Source organism: Cherax quadricarinatus, chromosome 43 (assembly GCF_038502225.1).
Source record: "Cherax quadricarinatus isolate ZL_2023a chromosome 43, ASM3850222v1, whole genome shotgun sequence".
Lineage (NCBI taxonomy): Eukaryota > Metazoa > Arthropoda > Malacostraca > Decapoda > Parastacidae > Cherax > Cherax quadricarinatus.
Genome location: NC_091334.1, coordinates 11,996,272 through 12,014,935, shown reverse-complemented (window position 1 = coordinate 12,014,935; position 18,664 = coordinate 11,996,272). Strand labels below are relative to the sequence as shown.

The 18,664-nt window shown below is 39.2% G+C and overlaps 1 protein-coding gene across 2 annotated transcripts in view; it reads right to left on the bottom strand.

The window, feature by feature from the left end:
* Nucleotides 1-2,723: 2,723 nt before the first annotated feature.
* The window catches only part of LOC128694263 (glutathione S-transferase theta-1), a 31,806-nt gene continuing 15,865 nt past the window's right edge, over nucleotides 2,724-18,664 (bottom strand). For both annotated transcript variants that reach the window (XM_053784301.2, XM_053784302.2), the window contains exons 3-5: nucleotides 12,498-12,648; nucleotides 9,247-9,427; nucleotides 2,724-4,241 (exon numbers count right to left, since the gene is read on the bottom strand). In XM_053784301.2, coding sequence (XP_053640276.1) covers nucleotides 4,084-4,241; nucleotides 9,247-9,427; nucleotides 12,498-12,648 — 490 coding nt within the window. In that variant the 3' untranslated portion in view covers nucleotides 2,724-4,083. The remainder of the gene's footprint in view (nucleotides 4,242-9,246; nucleotides 9,428-12,497; nucleotides 12,649-18,664) is intronic.

Genomic DNA, 18,664 nt, shown 5'->3' with positions numbered 1-18,664 from the left:
ATAAAATATTATATACAACACACACAATAAAGATAAAATTAACAAACAATAAAAACTATGAACTTGAATAAAACACAACACAAATAAATACTATCATTCCAAGTTAAAATAACCAGCATCAGTTAAAAACTCACTAAATTATTGTCAAAAGACATCCCCTAAAAGTTACCCAAGATTCCTAAAGGCATCCTAGTAATTATAAAAATCTTGACAAAGGCAGAAAGGACTAGGCTGTATGAAAACAGTCTAAAACTGTTTCAAAGTCAGATGCACACCACAAGCTGCACAGAAGGCAGGAGCACAATCACCTGCTTACAGGTGGGTATGGGTGAGCCATGTGCACTCAATCCTCAGTCAACAGACTGATCTCGAAGTGATGATTCCAGAAGACAGCTAAATACAGCACCCACATTCTGTGTAACTTGTTGTGCAGGGCCCACCAAACCCACTACTTTACCAGTAATATATCTGTGAATATGGCCCATGAAGTCACTGTAAGGCAAATCTATAAAGTGGGCTTGCTACAGCAGCCTCTGCCTTGGCATCTGCCCATTCATTCACGTAACACCAACATGACTTGGGCACTAACAGAAACCCAACATCTTTGTGCCATGCATAGAGTTGAGCTAACCACTCCTTAGTCTTTTGGACTACAGAAAGGACAGAAGCATATGGTGCCAGGGCCCAATGAGCCCACATAGAATCAATATAACATGTAAATTACTGGGAATGCCTCAGTGCACTTGAAATGTAGTGTGGAACTGGAAACAGATACCAGCCAAGATACATATAGCACATGGAAAATACTCCAGGGAAGGTCCCCAATCTACACATTGCCATAATCTACTGGAGCCAGACTGACAGAAAAAAGTAGAAAATGAACTATGAATACTGTACTCAAGTTGTGGAAGTAGAGACTGCTCCTGGCCTTTCTTTTAACTTCAAGATTGGCTGGGAAATACTGGTTCCTGACCTGTCACATGTATATCAGCTTCCTCACTACTGAATATATATGGTATGTACATACCATCTGCATTACTGCACCACATAGCTATGGGAGTGGCATGGATTATTATTATTATACAGTGGACCCCCGCATAGCGAACTTAATCCGTGCAAGAGGGCTGGTCGTTATGCGAAATGTTCGCTATGCGAATTAATTTTCCCCATAAGAAATAATGGAAATAAAATTAATCCGTGCAAGACACCCAAAAGTATGAAAAAAAAAATTTTTTACCACAAAAAAATGTTAATTTTAGTACACACAAACTGAAAAAGGCATGCACAATTACATGACACTTACTTTTATTGAAGATCTGGTGATGATTGATGGGATGGGAGGAGGGGAGAGAGAGTGTTAGTGTTTAGAAGGGGAATCCCCTTCCATTAACACTTGAGGAGGCAAGTCCTTTTCCGGGGTTACTTCCCTTCTTCTTTTAATGCCACTAGGACCAGCTTCAGAGTCACTGGACTTCTTTCTGTCCATAGAGCTCTGTACCTCCCGTTCCTTTACGATTTGTCTAAAATGGGCCATAACATTGTCATTGAAATAGTCACCAGCACGCCTTGCAACAGCTGTGTCAGGGTGATTTTCATCCATAAAGGTTTGCAGTTCAACCCACTGTGCACACATTTCCTTAATTTTTGAAGTAGGCACAATGGATTCCACAACTGGCATAGGCTTCTCAGGGTTAGCCCCAAACCCTTCAAAATCTTTCTTAATTTCCATACTAATTCTCACCCTTTTTACCACAGGGTTGGCACTAGAAGCTTTCTTGGGGCCCATGGTCACTTATTTTCAACAAACAGAACCGAAAACACTGTAATAATACGAAATATTCCGAGTGTATGCTTGAATGTTACCGCGGAGGCTAGCTGGTAAACAATGGGACAGGCGGCACATGTGAGGCTGGCTGAGGCCGCACATTGGACGCGTCTCGGACGAAGTTCGCTGAGCGGGTTTTTGTCTACTATGCGGGGCAAAATTTTAGCGATCAAAGCGTTCGCTATGCGGAATGTTCGCTATGCAAGGCGTTCGCTATGCGGGGGTCCACTGTAATCAAAAAGAAGCGCTAAACCACAAGGGCTATACAGCGCTGCAGGGCAGGAAGAAAACGAGGGTATCAGCAAAAGGGAGATGGATGAATAATAGGTTACGGAGAACAGCGGGGGAGTGGATGGTGAAAGGGTAGAGGGCAGCAAGAGATTGAAGTAGAAAGGGTTGAGGGGAGTGTGAAAGGTATCATCATCAGAGTTTGTGGAGTAAATCAGTCGTTGTCAAGAAGTCAATGGAAGAGTCAGGATTAAAGGAGGGTCCATCAGCAAGAAGGGAAGGTAAAGAGAGAGTAGTAGTGCGGAGACGACGACGGAGGTAAATTCTATGTGCTCATTGATAGAGAGGGCAGTCTAACAGAATGTGGCTAATCAATACTGGAACTTGACACTGCTCAGAGAGAGGAACAGGGTGCCTCTCCATGAGATACCCACGAGTAAGATGAGTGTGGCCAATGCGAAGGCGGGAGAGAGTAGTCTCCCAAGGAGTGGCATGGAGGTTATGTAGACCATGGAAAAAATCTATCAAAATTAAAATAAGAGTCCAGTACATCTCTCCTCAAAATCATGGGTGCATTTAACAAACCCTCTTCTTATTTGTGGAAGCTTTTGTGCCGAGATCTGAATAAATTTACTGCATAGTACTATATTGGTTTAACAATAAGACAACATTACATTTTTTATTTATTTATTATATGCAACAGAACTCTGGTAAAATTCTATTAATTCAACTTTATGTAAGCAATTACAATCATGCTATAACCCCAAAAAAATATTTATATGTTTTAGATATATATATATATGAGTTGTGCTGTGTACATCTGCCAATATTAGCATGCTTCACAATATAGTAAAATGGCTAAGTGTATTTATTCACCTATACAGAAAATATACTGTTAGAATGTATGTTAAACAAAAGAATATTTTAAAACTACAACCTATAAAGAAAAAAAGGCAAACTGATGGCAAATTCCATGTTTTCTCCATAGTATATTACCTACTGACATTTAAGTGGGAAGTCCATCAGTTAATTTCAAGAAAAAACTAAAATATAAAGAATGTGATAGTCATTTAAGGTTATTAATTTCTGCAAACACATCTATGAACAGATGAATGATATACAGTATTGTACTGCTCATGTAAAAACTATTTGTCTATGGCAAGTGAGAAAATGCATTTACAGGTATATTTTCTTACCCCCAAGTTATACCTGAGACACGTGGTCAACATCTAATAAAAGTAATATTCGTAAATAAGACTGTACAATATGTTTTCTTTACTACACTAACTGCATCCAACCAAAATATGATGACCAAACAAAGAAACACATTCACTATCACTCATCCATTAGCTGTCTTGCCAGAAGTGTACAGGCTTAACATGTATAACCCTAGGAACTGCACCATCCCTGCTCATCCTTCAGAGTACAGACACCATGTGTCTGTACTCTGAAGGATGATCATAAAGAAAAATTTTTTAAGAATTATGCACATTAAAAATTGTTTGTTTTATGTTTAAATATACAGACTTTTATTAAGAAATATTTTCAATAACTATGCAAATTTAAAAAAATGACTATTTGAATTACTATTCAAATCAAATTTTGTACTCAAGGTTATTTCTATACATTATACAGCAGATAAACATTGGTAAATTTAGCCATGTTACAAAATTTGGATTAACCACCAACGTTCATCTTAAGTAGGGAAACCCTTTTCTTTTGAAATGTACCTTTCCTTGGTGTTACAGCTGCTTTACTGTGATTACTTTTTGATGCCTGTGTATGCTGAGTGACCTACAGGGTAAAAATGCTACATAAACGTCACAACTACTACTATTACTACTACTGCGTTTACTAAGGCACCATACAGAATTCACCCGTTTTAAAACAACATTAACAAGAGCCTACAATCTGCCACTTTGCTCAGGAAGCACTTGCAATTCAGTTATCATGGGATCTCTAAGCACAACATGAGCTTTTCTTGATACCAATTCTGTTATTACTTCCCACATGAAAGGAGGAACAGCATTTTAAAGTTTAGCTCCTGAAACTTTACCTCCACTTTTATTTCGAATAATATAAACTACATTATGAGCTTCATCATATTCAGGCTGCAGGGCTTCTTTTACACGGTTGAACCATGCAGTAAGTAACGGTCTCCCTTCACGAACATCATAGTCAGCCATACCTGGAAAAGTCACTCACGTTTACACAATGAAGACAGGATTTTGTTGAATAACATATATATATAATTTTATCACCCAATTCCTACTATACAAGAAATACACTGCCATCAGATAACTAATTCACTAATCACATTCAGTTTCTTTATCTGCTATGGAGCATAGGCATGGTTCAAACAATATTGCCTATTCTCTATAGATTCAGCTGATCTAAGATCATTTTATAATATATTAATGCTTTACAGAACCAAGAAGTAGGTAAGACATGAGTAACACATTTGTCTTTATTGTGGAGAAGTTTTGCCAACCAGTGGATTTATCAACTACTTCATGTCTTATATCATCTCCAGTATTCTCTATACTGGATTTATAAAGCCACTGGCTAGTAAATCATCTTCACCCTAAAGTTACCCAAGTCTTACACATGTATCTTTTTCATCATTTTATATGTTCTACCTTCAAAATCCCTCTATCACAGAATGTTGATTGCAGATGAAATAGCCGAGATGACAATCCAAAGGAGTGTCTGTAGAACTCCAGTTCATACAAATATCTTGGGAAACAGTCAAATCATCCCATTTCTCAACTCCTATACAGTACAACTGACCCTTGAACAACACTGGGATTAAGGGTATCAACTCCCTGCACAGCCAAAAATATGCATATAATGTCCGACTCCTCAAAAACTTAACTACTAATGGCCTACTGCTGACCAGAAGCCTTACCAATAACAAACAGTCAATTAACACAAATTTTGTATGTTATATGTATTATATATTGTATTCTTACAATAAATTAAGCTAGAGAAAAGATATGTTATGAAGAAAATCTTAAGGAAGATAAAGTACATTTACAGTACTGTAGTACTGTATTTATCAATACCGTTAGTTTATGTCGTCTGTTTACCAAATGAATCGTCTGTCAGTACTTACATCAATACTGTCTTATATGATATAAAACATGTGAAAATGAAATTCATATTTATTTATGATGTAATATTGCATCTTTATGCATGTTTACATTTCTCTCAACTGAGAATGGAACATGTATGATATTATTGACCTTTGTAGGTTTAGAGCTTAGTTATGATTATAATAATAATAATAATAATAATAATAATAATAATAATAACTATTTTACTATTATTATTATAAATTATTGCATCTTTACCATTATTTACACTTGACTGTGAATGGAACATGATTTGTAATTGTTTGTGTGTGTAATTTTGATAAATTTTAACTTTACATAACAGATCTGTGTATATTTTATTGGGGTGAATGATAAAATAGACTAGTATCTACATATATTTAATGCATTCATGACATACCTAACTTTTTCATAATTTTTTCTGTATATAAGTGGACCCGCACAGTTCAAACCCATGTTGTTCAAGGGTCAACTGTACTTTCATCCTATCAAACTTGTGTAATGAATTTAGATTTTTTTTTTTTTTCAACAAGTCGGCCGTCTCCCACCGAGGCAGGGTGACCCAAAAAAGAAAGAAAATCCCCAAAAAGAAAATACTTTCATCATCATTCAACACTTTCACCACACTCACACATTATCACTGTTTTTGCAGAGGTGCTCAGAATACAACAGTTTAGAAGCATATACGTATAAAGATACACAACATATCCCTCCAAACTGCCAATATCCCAAACCCCTCCTTTAAAGTGCAGGCATTGTACTTCCCATTTCCAGGACTCAAGTCCGACTATATGAAAATAACCGGTTTCCCTGAATCCCTTCACTAAATATTACCCTGCTCACACTCCAACAGATCGTCAGGGGCAACTGATATATCGGATCATTATTTAGTTGTAGCTACAGTTAGAGTAAGAGGTAGATGGGAAAAGAGGAAGGTGGCAACAACAAGTAAGAGGGAGGTGAAAGTGTATAAACTACGGGAGGAGGAAGTTCGGGTGAGATATAAGCGACTATTGGCAGAAAGGTGGGCTAGTGCAAAGATGAGTAGTGGGGGAGGGTTGAAGAGGGTTGGAATAGTTTTAAAAATGCAGTATTAGAATGTGGGGCAGAAGCTTGTAGTTATAGGAGGGTGGGGGCAGGAGGAAAAAGGAGTGATTGGTGGAATGATGAAGTAAAGGGTGTGATAAAAGAGAAAAAGGTAGCTTATGAGAGGTTTTTACAAAGCAGAAGTATTATAAGAAGAGCAGAGTATATGGAGAGTAAAAGAAAGGTGAAGAGAGTGGTGAGAGAGTGCAAAAGGAGAGCAGATGATAGAGTGGGAGAGGCACTGTCAAGAAATTTTAATGAAAATAAGAAAAAATTTTGGAGTGAGTTAAACAAGTTAAGAAAGCCTAGGGAAAGTATGGATTTGTCAGTTAAAAACAAAGTAGGGGAGTTAGTAGATGGGGAGAGGGAGGTATTAGGTAGATGGCGAGAATATTTTGAGGAACTTTTAATGTTGAGGAAGAAAGGGAGGCGGTAATTTCATGCACTGGCCAGGGAGGTATACCATCTCTTAGGAGTGAAGAAGAGCAGAATGTAAGTGTGGTGGAGGTACGTGAGGCATTACGTAGAATGAAAGGGGGTAAAGAACTGCTGGGATCATGACAGAAATGTTAAAAGCAGGGGGGGATATAGTGTTGGAGTGGTTGGTACTTTTGCTTAATAAATGTATGAAAGAGGGAAAGGTACCTAGGGATTGGCGGAGAGCATGGATAATCCCTTTATATAAAGGGAAAGGGGACAAAAGAGATTGTAAAAATTATAGAGGAATAAGTTTACTGAATAAGTTTACCAGGAAAAGTATACGGTAGGGTTATAATTGAAAGAATTAGAGGTAAGACAGAATGTAGGATTGCGGATGAGCAGGGAGGCTTCAGAGTGAGTAGGGGATGTGTAGATCAAGTGTTTACATTGAAGCATATATGTGAACAGTATTTAGATAAAGGTAGGGAAGTTTTTATTGCATTTATAGATTTAGAAAAGGCATATGATAGAGTGGATAGAGGAGCAATGTGGCAGATGTTGCAAGTATATGGAATAGGTGGTAAGTTACTAAATGCTGTTAAGAGTTTTTGTGAGGATAGTGAGGCTCAGGTTAGGGTGTGTAGAAGAGAGGGAGAATACTTCCCGGTAAAAGTAGGTCTTAGACAGGGATGTGTAATGTCACCATGGTTGTTTAATATATTTATAGATGGGGTTGTAAAAGAAGTAAATGCTAGGGTGTTCGGGAGAGGGGTGGGATTAAATTATGGGGAATCAAATTCAAAATGGGAATTGACACAGTTACTTTTTGCTGATGATACTGTGCTTATGGGAGATTCTAAAGAAAAATTGCAAAGGTTAGTGGATGAGTTTGGGAATGTGTGTAAAGGTAGAAAGTTGAAAGTGAACATAGAAAAGAGTAAGGTGATGAGGGTATCAAATGATTTAGATAAAGAAAAATTGGATATCAAATTGGGGAGGAGGAGTATGGAAGAAGTGAATGTTTTCAGATACTTGGGAGTTGACGTGTCGGCGGATGGATTTATGAAGGATGAGGTTAATCATAGAATTGATGAGGGAAAAAAGGTGAGTGGTGCGTTGAGGTATATGTGGAGTCAAAAAACGCTATCTATGGAGGCAAAGAAGGGAATGTATGAAAGTATAGTGGTACCAACACTCTTATATGGATGTGAAGCTTGGGTGGTAAATGCAGCAGCGAGGAGACGGTTGGAGGCAGTGGAGATGTCCTGTCTAAGGGCAATGTGTGGTGTAAATATTATGCAGAAAATTCGGAGTGTGGAAATTAGGAGGAGGTGTGGAGTTAATAAAAGCATTAGTCAGAGGGCAGAAGAGGGGTTGTTGAGGTGGTTTGGTCATTTAGAGAGAATGGATCAAAGTAGAATGACATGGAAAGCATGTAAATCTATAGGGGAAGGAAGGAGGGGTAGGGGTCGTCCTCGAAAGGGTTGGAGAGAGGGGGTAAAGGAGGTTTTGTGGGCGAGGGGCTTGGACTTCCAGCAAGCGTGCGTGAGCGTGTTAGATAGGAGTGAATGGAGACAAATGATACTTGGGACCTGACGATCTGTTGGAGTGTGAGCAGGGTAATGAATTTAATGTTCTTTATTTATTTTTTAATGGAACAATATACACAAGTATTTAATTTCTTACTTTTCGACCTATTTCTCATTTTAAACTTTGAAAATGATTTGGCAAATATCATGAAGGCAAATCTATTACTGCAGGTCACTTTAGTTAATATATGTGCTGTTAAGTTATACAGGACTTTACCTAATTGGAGAACTCGACCTTTTAAAAAATTAATATCTGTATCAGGTCCATCCCCCCAAGCTAAGATTTTGTTTGGATTTTTAACCCTGGAGGGTTAGCCAACCAGGATAACTCAAGAAAGTCAGAGCATCATAAAAAATTATCTTATTTCCACTGGGGTCCTCAAATCTTATCCCCCAGGATGTGACCCACACCAGCCTACTAACACCCAGGTACCTACTTGCTTTTTAAGTGAACAGGACAGTAGACGTAAGGAAACATGCCCAATGTTTCCACCCTTGCCAGGGATAGAACCATGGGCACTCAGTGTGTGAAGTGAGAGCATTGCCTACTAGGCCACAGGACATCAGATCTATCCCCCAAGAGCCAGATAACCAGTTCCCCTCCCTCATAGCCAGTGCTAACTGGTCCTACCCTCCCACCCCCAAAGTTGGCTAATCATTCCCTCCTGAGCCAGTTAACTGGTTATCCTTGAAACTGGATAACCTTTCAGAGAAATCAGTTAGTCATTAGACAGACTATCTCTGGAGGAGGAAAGTGCATTGCCTGCAGTCTGAAAGACAGGTGGGGTCTTTGTAGTTTGGAGAGGTATTTAAATTGTGGTGTGTGCATGTCTATTAAGAGAGCTATTGAATAATGATGGTAAATGTGTTTACCTACTGAAGCACCCTAGCTTGGCCAGTGTGGTAAACAAATTAGTTCATAAATATAACAAGTTAAATATAATAAATAGTACTGTAATAGAGGGAAACTAAGAGCTAGACTTACTAGGCTGTTCCAATTCACAAGCAGCAAGGAGGTCAGCAATAGTTAGCTGATCTCCAGCAATGAATGGTCGATCCTTGAGCCACACTGTCTCAAACTGATGAAGTGTGGTTTCCAATTTGTTTTGGTATTCCTCTACCTTTCTTGTGTTAACTTCTCTTCCAAACATCTTTGGTAGCAGAAACTGTAGAAATTCACTTTTAAAGCATTACAATGAAGATATACAGTGCACAAAAATGACTATTATAGTTATAAAACAATGCTGCAAAACTGATGGAAATTTACTTAATTTAAGGCCCCTCACCCATTAAGTGCTTAAACAATATAGCACTATGTAAATTATGAGTGATAGTCTTGACTATCACAGTTTCAAACAATCCAACAAATATAGCTTTTCTTGTATTTCTAAATAAATGGCAATGTATAGCTAAAAACTGATCAACACAACTCTTATTCATCAGGAAGTGGAATTTTGTAATTCTCACTGTTCCCATGCAAACTTGTATCGCCAAACATTTTTTCATGACAATGTTTATATGATTTAAATTTTAGAAGTGTGACCTATATGACCAGCTGGGAGGCAAGTCAAGATACAAGATTATGACTCTGGTAGTGTAAATGATGAATCAGTAAAACTATATTCTGAAAGGAAAATACAGTAAACTAAGTAAGGCTCAAATATCCAATTAATGAAATTTTTAATATGTAACTATAGTAAACCTCTAGGTAGTAGGCTGGTAGACAGCAACCTCCCAGAGAGGTACTACCGTCCTGCCAAACGAGTGTAAAATGATAATCTGTAATTGTTGTACGTGATGGTAGGATTGCTGGTGCTTTTTTTCTGTCTCATAAACATGCAAGATTTCAGGTACATCTTGCTGCTTCTACTTACACTTAGGTCACACTACACATACATGTACAAGCATATATATACACACCCCTCTGGGTTTTCTGCTATTTTCTTTCTAGTTCTTGTTCTTCTTTATTTCCTCTTATCTCCATGGGGAAGTGGAACAGAATTCTTCCTCAGTAAGCCATGCGTGTTGTAAGAGGCGACTAAAATGCCGGGGGCAAGGGGCTAGTAACCCCTTCTCTTGTATAAATTACTAAATTTAAAAAGAGAAACTTTCATTTTTCTTTTTGGGCCACCCTGTCTTGGTGGGATACGGCCGGTTTGTTGGAGCGAAAAAAAAAAAATTGCAAGATTTCAGGTACGTCTTGCTACTTCTACTTACACTTAGGTCACACTACACATACATGTACAAGCATATATACACACACCCCTCTGGGTTTTCTTCTATTTTCTTCCGTAAGCCATGCATATTGTAAGAGGCGACTAAAATGCCAGGAGCAAGGGGCTAGTAACCCCTTCTCCTGTATAAATTACTGAATTTAAAAAGAGACTTTTGTTTTTCTTTTTGGACCACCCTGCCTTGGTGGGATACGGCCAGTTTGTTGAAAAAAAAAAACATGAATGGTTTCAGGTATGTCTTGCTACTTCTACTTACACTTGGGTCACAGTGCACATGCATAGACAAGCATATATACACACACCACTCTGAGTTTTCTTCCATTTCCTTTCTAGTTCTTGTTCTTGTTTATTTCCTCTTATCTCCATGAGGAAGCAGAACACAATTCCTCCTCCATGAGCAATGTATGTCATAAGAGGTAACTAAAATGCTTGGAGCAAGGGGCTAGTAACAACCTTCTCTTGTATAAATTACTAAATTTAAAAAGGGAAAATTTCATTTTTCTTTTTAGGTCACCCTGCCTTGGTGGGATATGGCTAGTTTGCTGAAAAAAAAAAAAACTACAGTAAACCCTCATAGTGGACCTCAATATTATGGACTTTTCAAAGAATAGGTAAAATCGACTATGCAGGTAAATTGTACCTTTAACTCATGCTTATGGCCATGTTGATAAGTGTCCTCAGCAGACACAGTGTGGGTCTGTCGTCAATCCCTGGCGTGGGTGAAACAACAGCATGTCAAGTTTTAAAAACCACTTGCCTTTACTCACTCCTATCTCACACACACACATGCCTGCTGGATGTCCAAGCCCCTTGCATACAAAACCTCCTTTACACCCTCCCACTCTTTCCTAGGGTAACCTCTACTCTGCCTTCCCCCACTATAGATTTATACACCCTTTTAGTCATCTTATTTTGCTCCATCCTCTCTAAATGTCTGAACCACCTCAACAACCTCTCCTCAGCCCTCTGGTTAATACTTTTAGTAACCCCACACCTCCTCTTAATCTCCAAATTATGAATTCTCTGCATAATATTTACACCACACACTGCCCTCAGACATGCCATCTCCACTGCCACCAGCCTCCTCCTCACTGCAACATTCACAACCCATGTTGGTACCACTACACTCTCATACATTTCCCTTTTTGCCTCCATGAATGATGTTCTTTGTCTCCACAAATGTCTCAATGCACCACCCACCTTTTTCCCCTCATCAATTCTATGGTTTACCTAGTTTTTCACAGACCCATCTGCTGACAAGTTCACTCCCAACTATTTGAACACATTTACTTCCTTCATACTCCCTCCTTCTATTCTGATATCCAATCTTTCATTATCTAAATTATTTTGTTACCTTCATCATCTTACTCCTTCCTTGTTCACTTTCAATTTTCATTTTTTATATACCCTCCCAAATTCATCCACCAACCTTGGCAACTTTTCTTCAGAATCTCCCAAAACCACAGTGCCATCAGCAAAAAGCAAATGTGACTAACTCCCACTCTGTATTAGATTCTGCATATTTCAATCCCACATTTCTTCCCTACACCTTAGCATTCACTTCTTTGACACCCCATCTATAAATATGTTAAACAACCATGGTGACATTACACATCCCTGTCTAAGGCCTACTTTTACTAGAAAATAAACTCCCTCTCTCTTACATACCCTAACCTGAGCCTCACTACTCTCAAAAACTCTCAAACTGCTTTCAGTAACTTACTAACTATTCCATTCACTTGCAACATCTGCCACATTTCTCCCATATCCACCCTGAATCCAAAAATGCAAGAAAACTAACTTACCATAATCTAAATATTGTTTACTTGCATATTTCAATGTAAACACTTAGTCTACACATCCCCTACCCTTTCTAAAGCCTCCTTGTTTATCTGAAATTTATTCTTACTGTTTTTATCATTCTGATTTTAATGGACACCCAGACATTCCCATCTATTACTCTCTTACATAGAGGATTTACTATATACTAAGCATGTTTTACCTTATGCTGAAAGAACATCGAACCATTCACACGAGTATTAATATGCTGCCATTCAAGATATTCATCCACTCGTGCCTGGATTCTGGAGTCTTTGGGATACCAATGATCAGCAACATTAAACTGCCGATGTAAGTATCGCAATATCGCGATGCTGCAAGAGATATGAACAATACAAATTTAACAACTGTATATATTACTGTACATTAATACAATGAATGTTAACCAATATTAAAGTGCTTAAATTTAACTTAAAAACTGTAATTCTGTAACACACCCTACAAAGTATTGCTATCCTTTCCATTTTAATTAATCCTACTTCCCTATCTTTAATTGCATTCTCCATTTTTATTTCACAAACTCATTTATTTCTATTTATTTATTCCTGAAAATTTGTACTTAGTAGTTTACACAGTAGTCTCCCCCATATCCACGGATGATACGTTCCAAGACCTACCGTGGATAGTAGCAAACCCTATATATAAGTCATTTTTCATTTACATACATGCCTGTAATAAAGTTTAATTGATAAATTACACACAATAAGACATTACCAACATTAAATAATAATAAAATACATTGTACATTATAATACTTCACAAATGGAAGATTCATTCTTGATGTACGTTTTAGCAACCTCAACAAACAATTTTTTTGTAACATCAAGCTGATAATTATCACTTTTTCACTGATGGGAAGCACTTCAAGGCTTCTCTTAGGCTTTGAAGAACAGCCATCAGTACTACTTTTGTGCTTTGGAGGCCATTATTAACCAAGCAAAATTAAGGGTCATTTTCAGGCCACAGTAAAACGCAGATAACTGAAAAAACAGAAGCTGAATTCGCAGATACAGGGGTTCTTCTATATGGCAAGAATCATGCATATGTACTGCTCATTCAAATTGTTCAACAAATCAACATTTATTCCAGAAAGCATCATGCTATACAATTTTTATTTATTACTGTAACCCTTTATGAGCACAGTAGTCATCTCATATCTGTGGGTGATACATTCCAAGGACTACAGCAGATAATAGCAAACCCTATATATAAGTACTTTTTCATTTACATACATACCTATGATGTTGGCTGTTGGAAGGGTGTAAAGATGGAGGGTGGAAGCAATGAAGTGGTGTGATGGTGACTGTGTGGGTGGCAGTGTCAGTGGCTCAGTGTGGGTAGTAGTGTGGATGATGGGGTGATTGAGTGGATGAGTTGCAGTTAGTGTGGGCAGTAATTAGGGTGGTTGGAGGCTACACGACTAGGAGTGCAGATGGCATGTCAGGATGTGTGGACCATGAAAACATGGGTAAAGTGTGGGTGTGGGGCTGTGGGAGTGGGGCCATGTGGGCTTCAAGCTGTGGGGGAGTGGTGTGCGTGAAAGTGTGCTTGTCAGTAGCCTGGTGTGGGTGGTGATTAAATGATGGGTGACTGGGTGGGTGATTGTGCAGTTGGTGGTAAAGAGCATGGTGGGTAACTAAATGATTAGGTATGTGGATGGCACATTAAGGTGGAAGGTCAGGTATGGGTGGACTGTGTGGGGGTAGGGTGTTGGTTGGGATGGTGTGGGCAAAGGCATATGGCTATGGGGAACTTGTGTGGATGGAGGCTGCTGGTTGGAATGGTGTGTGTGAAGGTGTGTGGCTGTGGGAGAATTATAGAGGCAGGAGGTATGGATGGGAGAGGCAGAAATGAGCTAGACATGGTATGGATGAAGGCATGTGGCCATGGGGGATTTATAGGGGCAGGTGGTGTGGATGGAGGTTGTGGGCAAGGGGGTCGTTGCTGGGTGTACAGTGAAGGCATGGCCATGTGGTGGGGGGTGGGGATGAATGAGCAGTTGGTGTGGGCAGAGGTAGCACAAGGTATGGATGATATTAAACGTGTATGAATGGAGCCGAGCCTAGCTGCAGAGCCTCGCTCCTCCCATTTACCATTATTATTAATAATTATATTAATTACTATTAATCATAATTATCATATAAAAATTATTAATAATTATTATTAACTGTTATTATTATTAACTATATTACTTATTATTTTTATTAGGTAGTAGGTTGGTAGACAGCAACCACCCAGGGAAGTACTACCGTCCTGCCAGATGACTGTGAAACAAAAACCTGTAACTGTTTTGCATGATGGTAGGATTGCTGGTTTCTTTTTCTGTCTCATAAACACGCTAAGATAACAGGGATATCTTGCTACTCCTACTTACACTTTGGTCACACTTCACAGACACGCACATGCATATATATATATACATACATCTAGGTTTTTCTCCTTTTTCTAAATAGCTCTTGTTCTTTTTTATTTCTTCTATTGTCCATGGGGAAGTGGAAAAGAATCTTTCCTCCGTAAGCCATGCGTGTCGTATGAGGCGACTAAAATGCCGGGAGCAATGGGCTAGTAACCCCTTCTCCTGTATACAATTACTAAAAAAGAGAAGAAGAAAAACTTTATAAAACTGGGTTGCTTAAATGTGCGTGGATGTAGTGCGGATGACAAGAAACAGATGATTGCTGATGTTATGAATGAAAAGAAGTTGGATGTCCTGGCCCTAAGCGAAACAAAGCTGAAGGGGGTAGGAGAGTTTCAGTGGGGGGAAATAAATGGGATTAAATCTGGAGTATCTGAGAGAGTTAGAGCAAAGGAAGGGGTAGCAGTAATGTTAAATGATCAGTTATGGAAGGAGAAAAGAGAATATGAATGTGTAAATTCAAGAATTATGTGGATTAACCCTTTCAGGGTCCGTCCCGTAGATCTACGGCTGGTCGGTGAGTGTCCAAACCGTAGATCTATGCCAAAATTCTAGCGCCGTCAAATTTAGCGCGAAAGCGCTCATAGGCCTACATATGAGAGAATGGGTCTGCGCCGTGGGTGTGCGCCATAAACAAAAAATCTAGGCGCCTGCATAGCATTGTGGGAACGCCGGCTCAGTCGCCCTTGTTCACCATGCCTCGTCGCAAGTCAGCTCTCACTCCCCGGAAAATTGGGACTCTCCTCTTCCTATCTGATAGTTCTGACACTGATGGAAGTGGAAATGAAGACGAATTCTACGGCTTTGATCAGTTAGTGACCGAAAAGAATGACCAGGATATCGATAATAGTGCAGAAAACCCCGACGATCCTCGACCTTCTACCTCTGGTGTGGGCACTCGTGACTCACGGTCGGGTGTTCCTAAACGTAAGAGAAAACTAATATTTTCCCGTGGCCTGGCCTCTGACTTCAGTAATGACGATGATTCTGACGTGGATTGTGATTTTATTGCGCTCGACGATCATTCGAGTAGTGATAGTGAGGAAACATATTCACCAGTGAAGCGTCGGTATGTTCGCCGCCGCATGCGCTCGGGTAGTGTACCCTATGCTGTGTCTAGGGGACGGAGTACATCCCGTAGTACATCCCGGAGTACATCCCGGAGTACATCCCGTGGCCCTACACCCGTTTTAGGTAGTGATAGTGAGGATGATGTGGCTACACTTGGCATGGATGGGCCACAAACATCAGTGGATGGTGTTAGTGGGGCTGGTGGTGGTAGTGGCACCGCCATGCGTGACTCGCTGCTCCACGCGGGGACCCACGCTGCTGACTCGTCAGTTCAAGGACAAAGCGGAGCATCACCCACGAGCCCGCCACAACCACCCGTTCAACCAGCCTATGATGTCCAGTATCCACCAGCAAACCGTATCTGGGATTGGCAGCAAAATCCCAATTTTGTTCCCAGCCCTCACCACTTTGATGACTCTCAAAGTGGAATTCTACCTACCTGTCCCCTTGGAACCACGGCCAATGAACTGGAATTCTTTGAATTATTCTTTGACCAGCCATTGATGGAAATTATTGTCAGGGAAAGTAATAAGTATTTTCAGTACACCATGGCAAATACGATCCTATCACCACAGTCAAGACTACACAGGTGGAAAGAGACGACTGTTGCAGAAATGTATTTGCTTTTTGCAACAATAATGCTTATGCCTCACGTCTATAAGCATAATATAAAAGCATACTGGTCCACAGATCGGCTAATTTGTACCCCATCCTTCAGTGAAATAATACCAGTGAACAGGTTTATCTTACTGTTACGTATGTTGCACTTCTCTGACAAAACCAGGCCTGACAGAAGTGACAGGTTATACCAGATTAGAAATGTTTTCATGTATCTCAAACAAAAGTTCAGGATATACTTTTATCCATTCAAGAATCTTGTAATTGACGAGTCTTTGATTTTGTTCAAAGGTAGACTGTCATTCAAGCAGTATATACCGAGCAAGAGGAACCGCTTTGGTATAAAATTGTTTGTACTCTGTGATTGTGACAGTGGCCTGGTGTTGGATATTGTTGTATACACGGGTAGTAAAACATTGAAAGATACCAAGATGTTATTGGGTATATCAGGTGACGTAGTGAGAAACATGATGGCACCATATCTTGGTAAGGGCCATACATTATATACCGATAACTGGTACACAAGCCCATTACTCAGTGATTTCATGCGAGTGAACAAGACAGATGTGTGTGGCACAGTGCGTTCTAATCGTAAACATATGCCCAGGCTCAATGCAGGTGTTCGTGGTGATGACGTGCAGGTGTTTACTGCCAATGACATCATGGCATTACGGTGGCATGACAAACGAGATGTCACATTGTTGACAACCATTCACCGTAATGAAATGCAAGACAGTGGCAAAGTTGATCGAGTGACTAATGAACGTATTCGAAAACCAGTGACAGTGATTGATTATACACAAAACATGCGCTTGGTTGACAAGTGTGACATGCAGATTGGTTTTGTTGACTGTGTTCGTAAGAGTTACAAGTGGTACATGAAACTTTTCTTCCATCTCATGGACATTTCAATGCTGAATGCATATAATATGTACCAAATAAAGACTGGTAACAGACCACCGTATGGTGAATTTTGTTTGTCTGTTGTCAGACAACTCATAATGAAGTACCAGGTAACAACACCTGCAATACAACAAGGTCCTCGAATTCATCACAATATACCCAAGCGTTTGAGGAGAGAAGGTGATCATTTCATAATACAGCTTCCTTCAACTCAAAAGAAATTTGCTCAGAAGAGATGCATTGTCTGTGCACAAACAAAACGACGGCAACAAAGACGCAAAGACACTCGGTTTATGTGTGAGGAATGTAAGGTGCCTCTGTGCATGGTGCCTTGTTTCAAGGAGTTCCACAAGCTCCAGCAGTTCTAAAACCATGTCCAGTGATTGTAAATATGTAAATATATGATAGAACATTAGTATTATACAATATTTGTGCATGTTTATTGTAATAAACAATAGTGGTAAACAATAATATGATAATAACTTTAGTGCGGTTATTGTGTTCAATACAGTGAGTTTATATATATAAATTATATACAGTATTGGTCTCTCAGGCCCCAAATGTTAGTAGGAATAGAAAAAAATTGGAAAAGAAAAGAAAAAACAACAAAAAAAACAAAATAATATAATACGCGTATGTGGAATTCGTCGATGTTGCCGCCACCACATCATTTTCTACAAACTTCTTGGCACTGTATCTCGGTAAGTACTGATCAGATTCTAATTTTTTTTGTTTTATTACCTTCACAAAAATATGCTCTTTAATTCTGTAAGAAAAAATAATTTTTTTTTTTTTCAAAATTCCTTGGACACTGGTGCGTGACTTCAGATTTTGGCCTTGGACCCTGAAAGGGTTAACCCTTTCAGGGTCCGTCCCGTAGATCTACGGCTTTACGTTCAGGGTCCAAACCGTAGATCTACGCCATGAGCTCAGCTCACTCTGATAAACTGTGAGTGGTACATTTGGGCCTAGATATGAGAGAATACATCTATGTGGTATGTGTGCACCACATAAAACAGATCCTGCAGCACACTGTGTATAATGAGAGAAAAAAATGAAATCATGATTTTTCGATTAAAACAGCAACTTTGCAGTGTTTTTTCGTATGTTTTTTATAGTTGTATTTGCGATTTCTTGGTCTCATTTGATAGAATGGAAGACATATTACAGAAATAGAGATGATTTTGATTGGTTTTAGCACTGGAAATGGCTTGAAACTGAGCTCAAAGTAGCAGAAATGTTAAATTTTTGCCGATATTCAAGAGTAAACAAACGACCTCACACGTCTAATACACGCCAGCTGGTGGGTCTAATATACATTC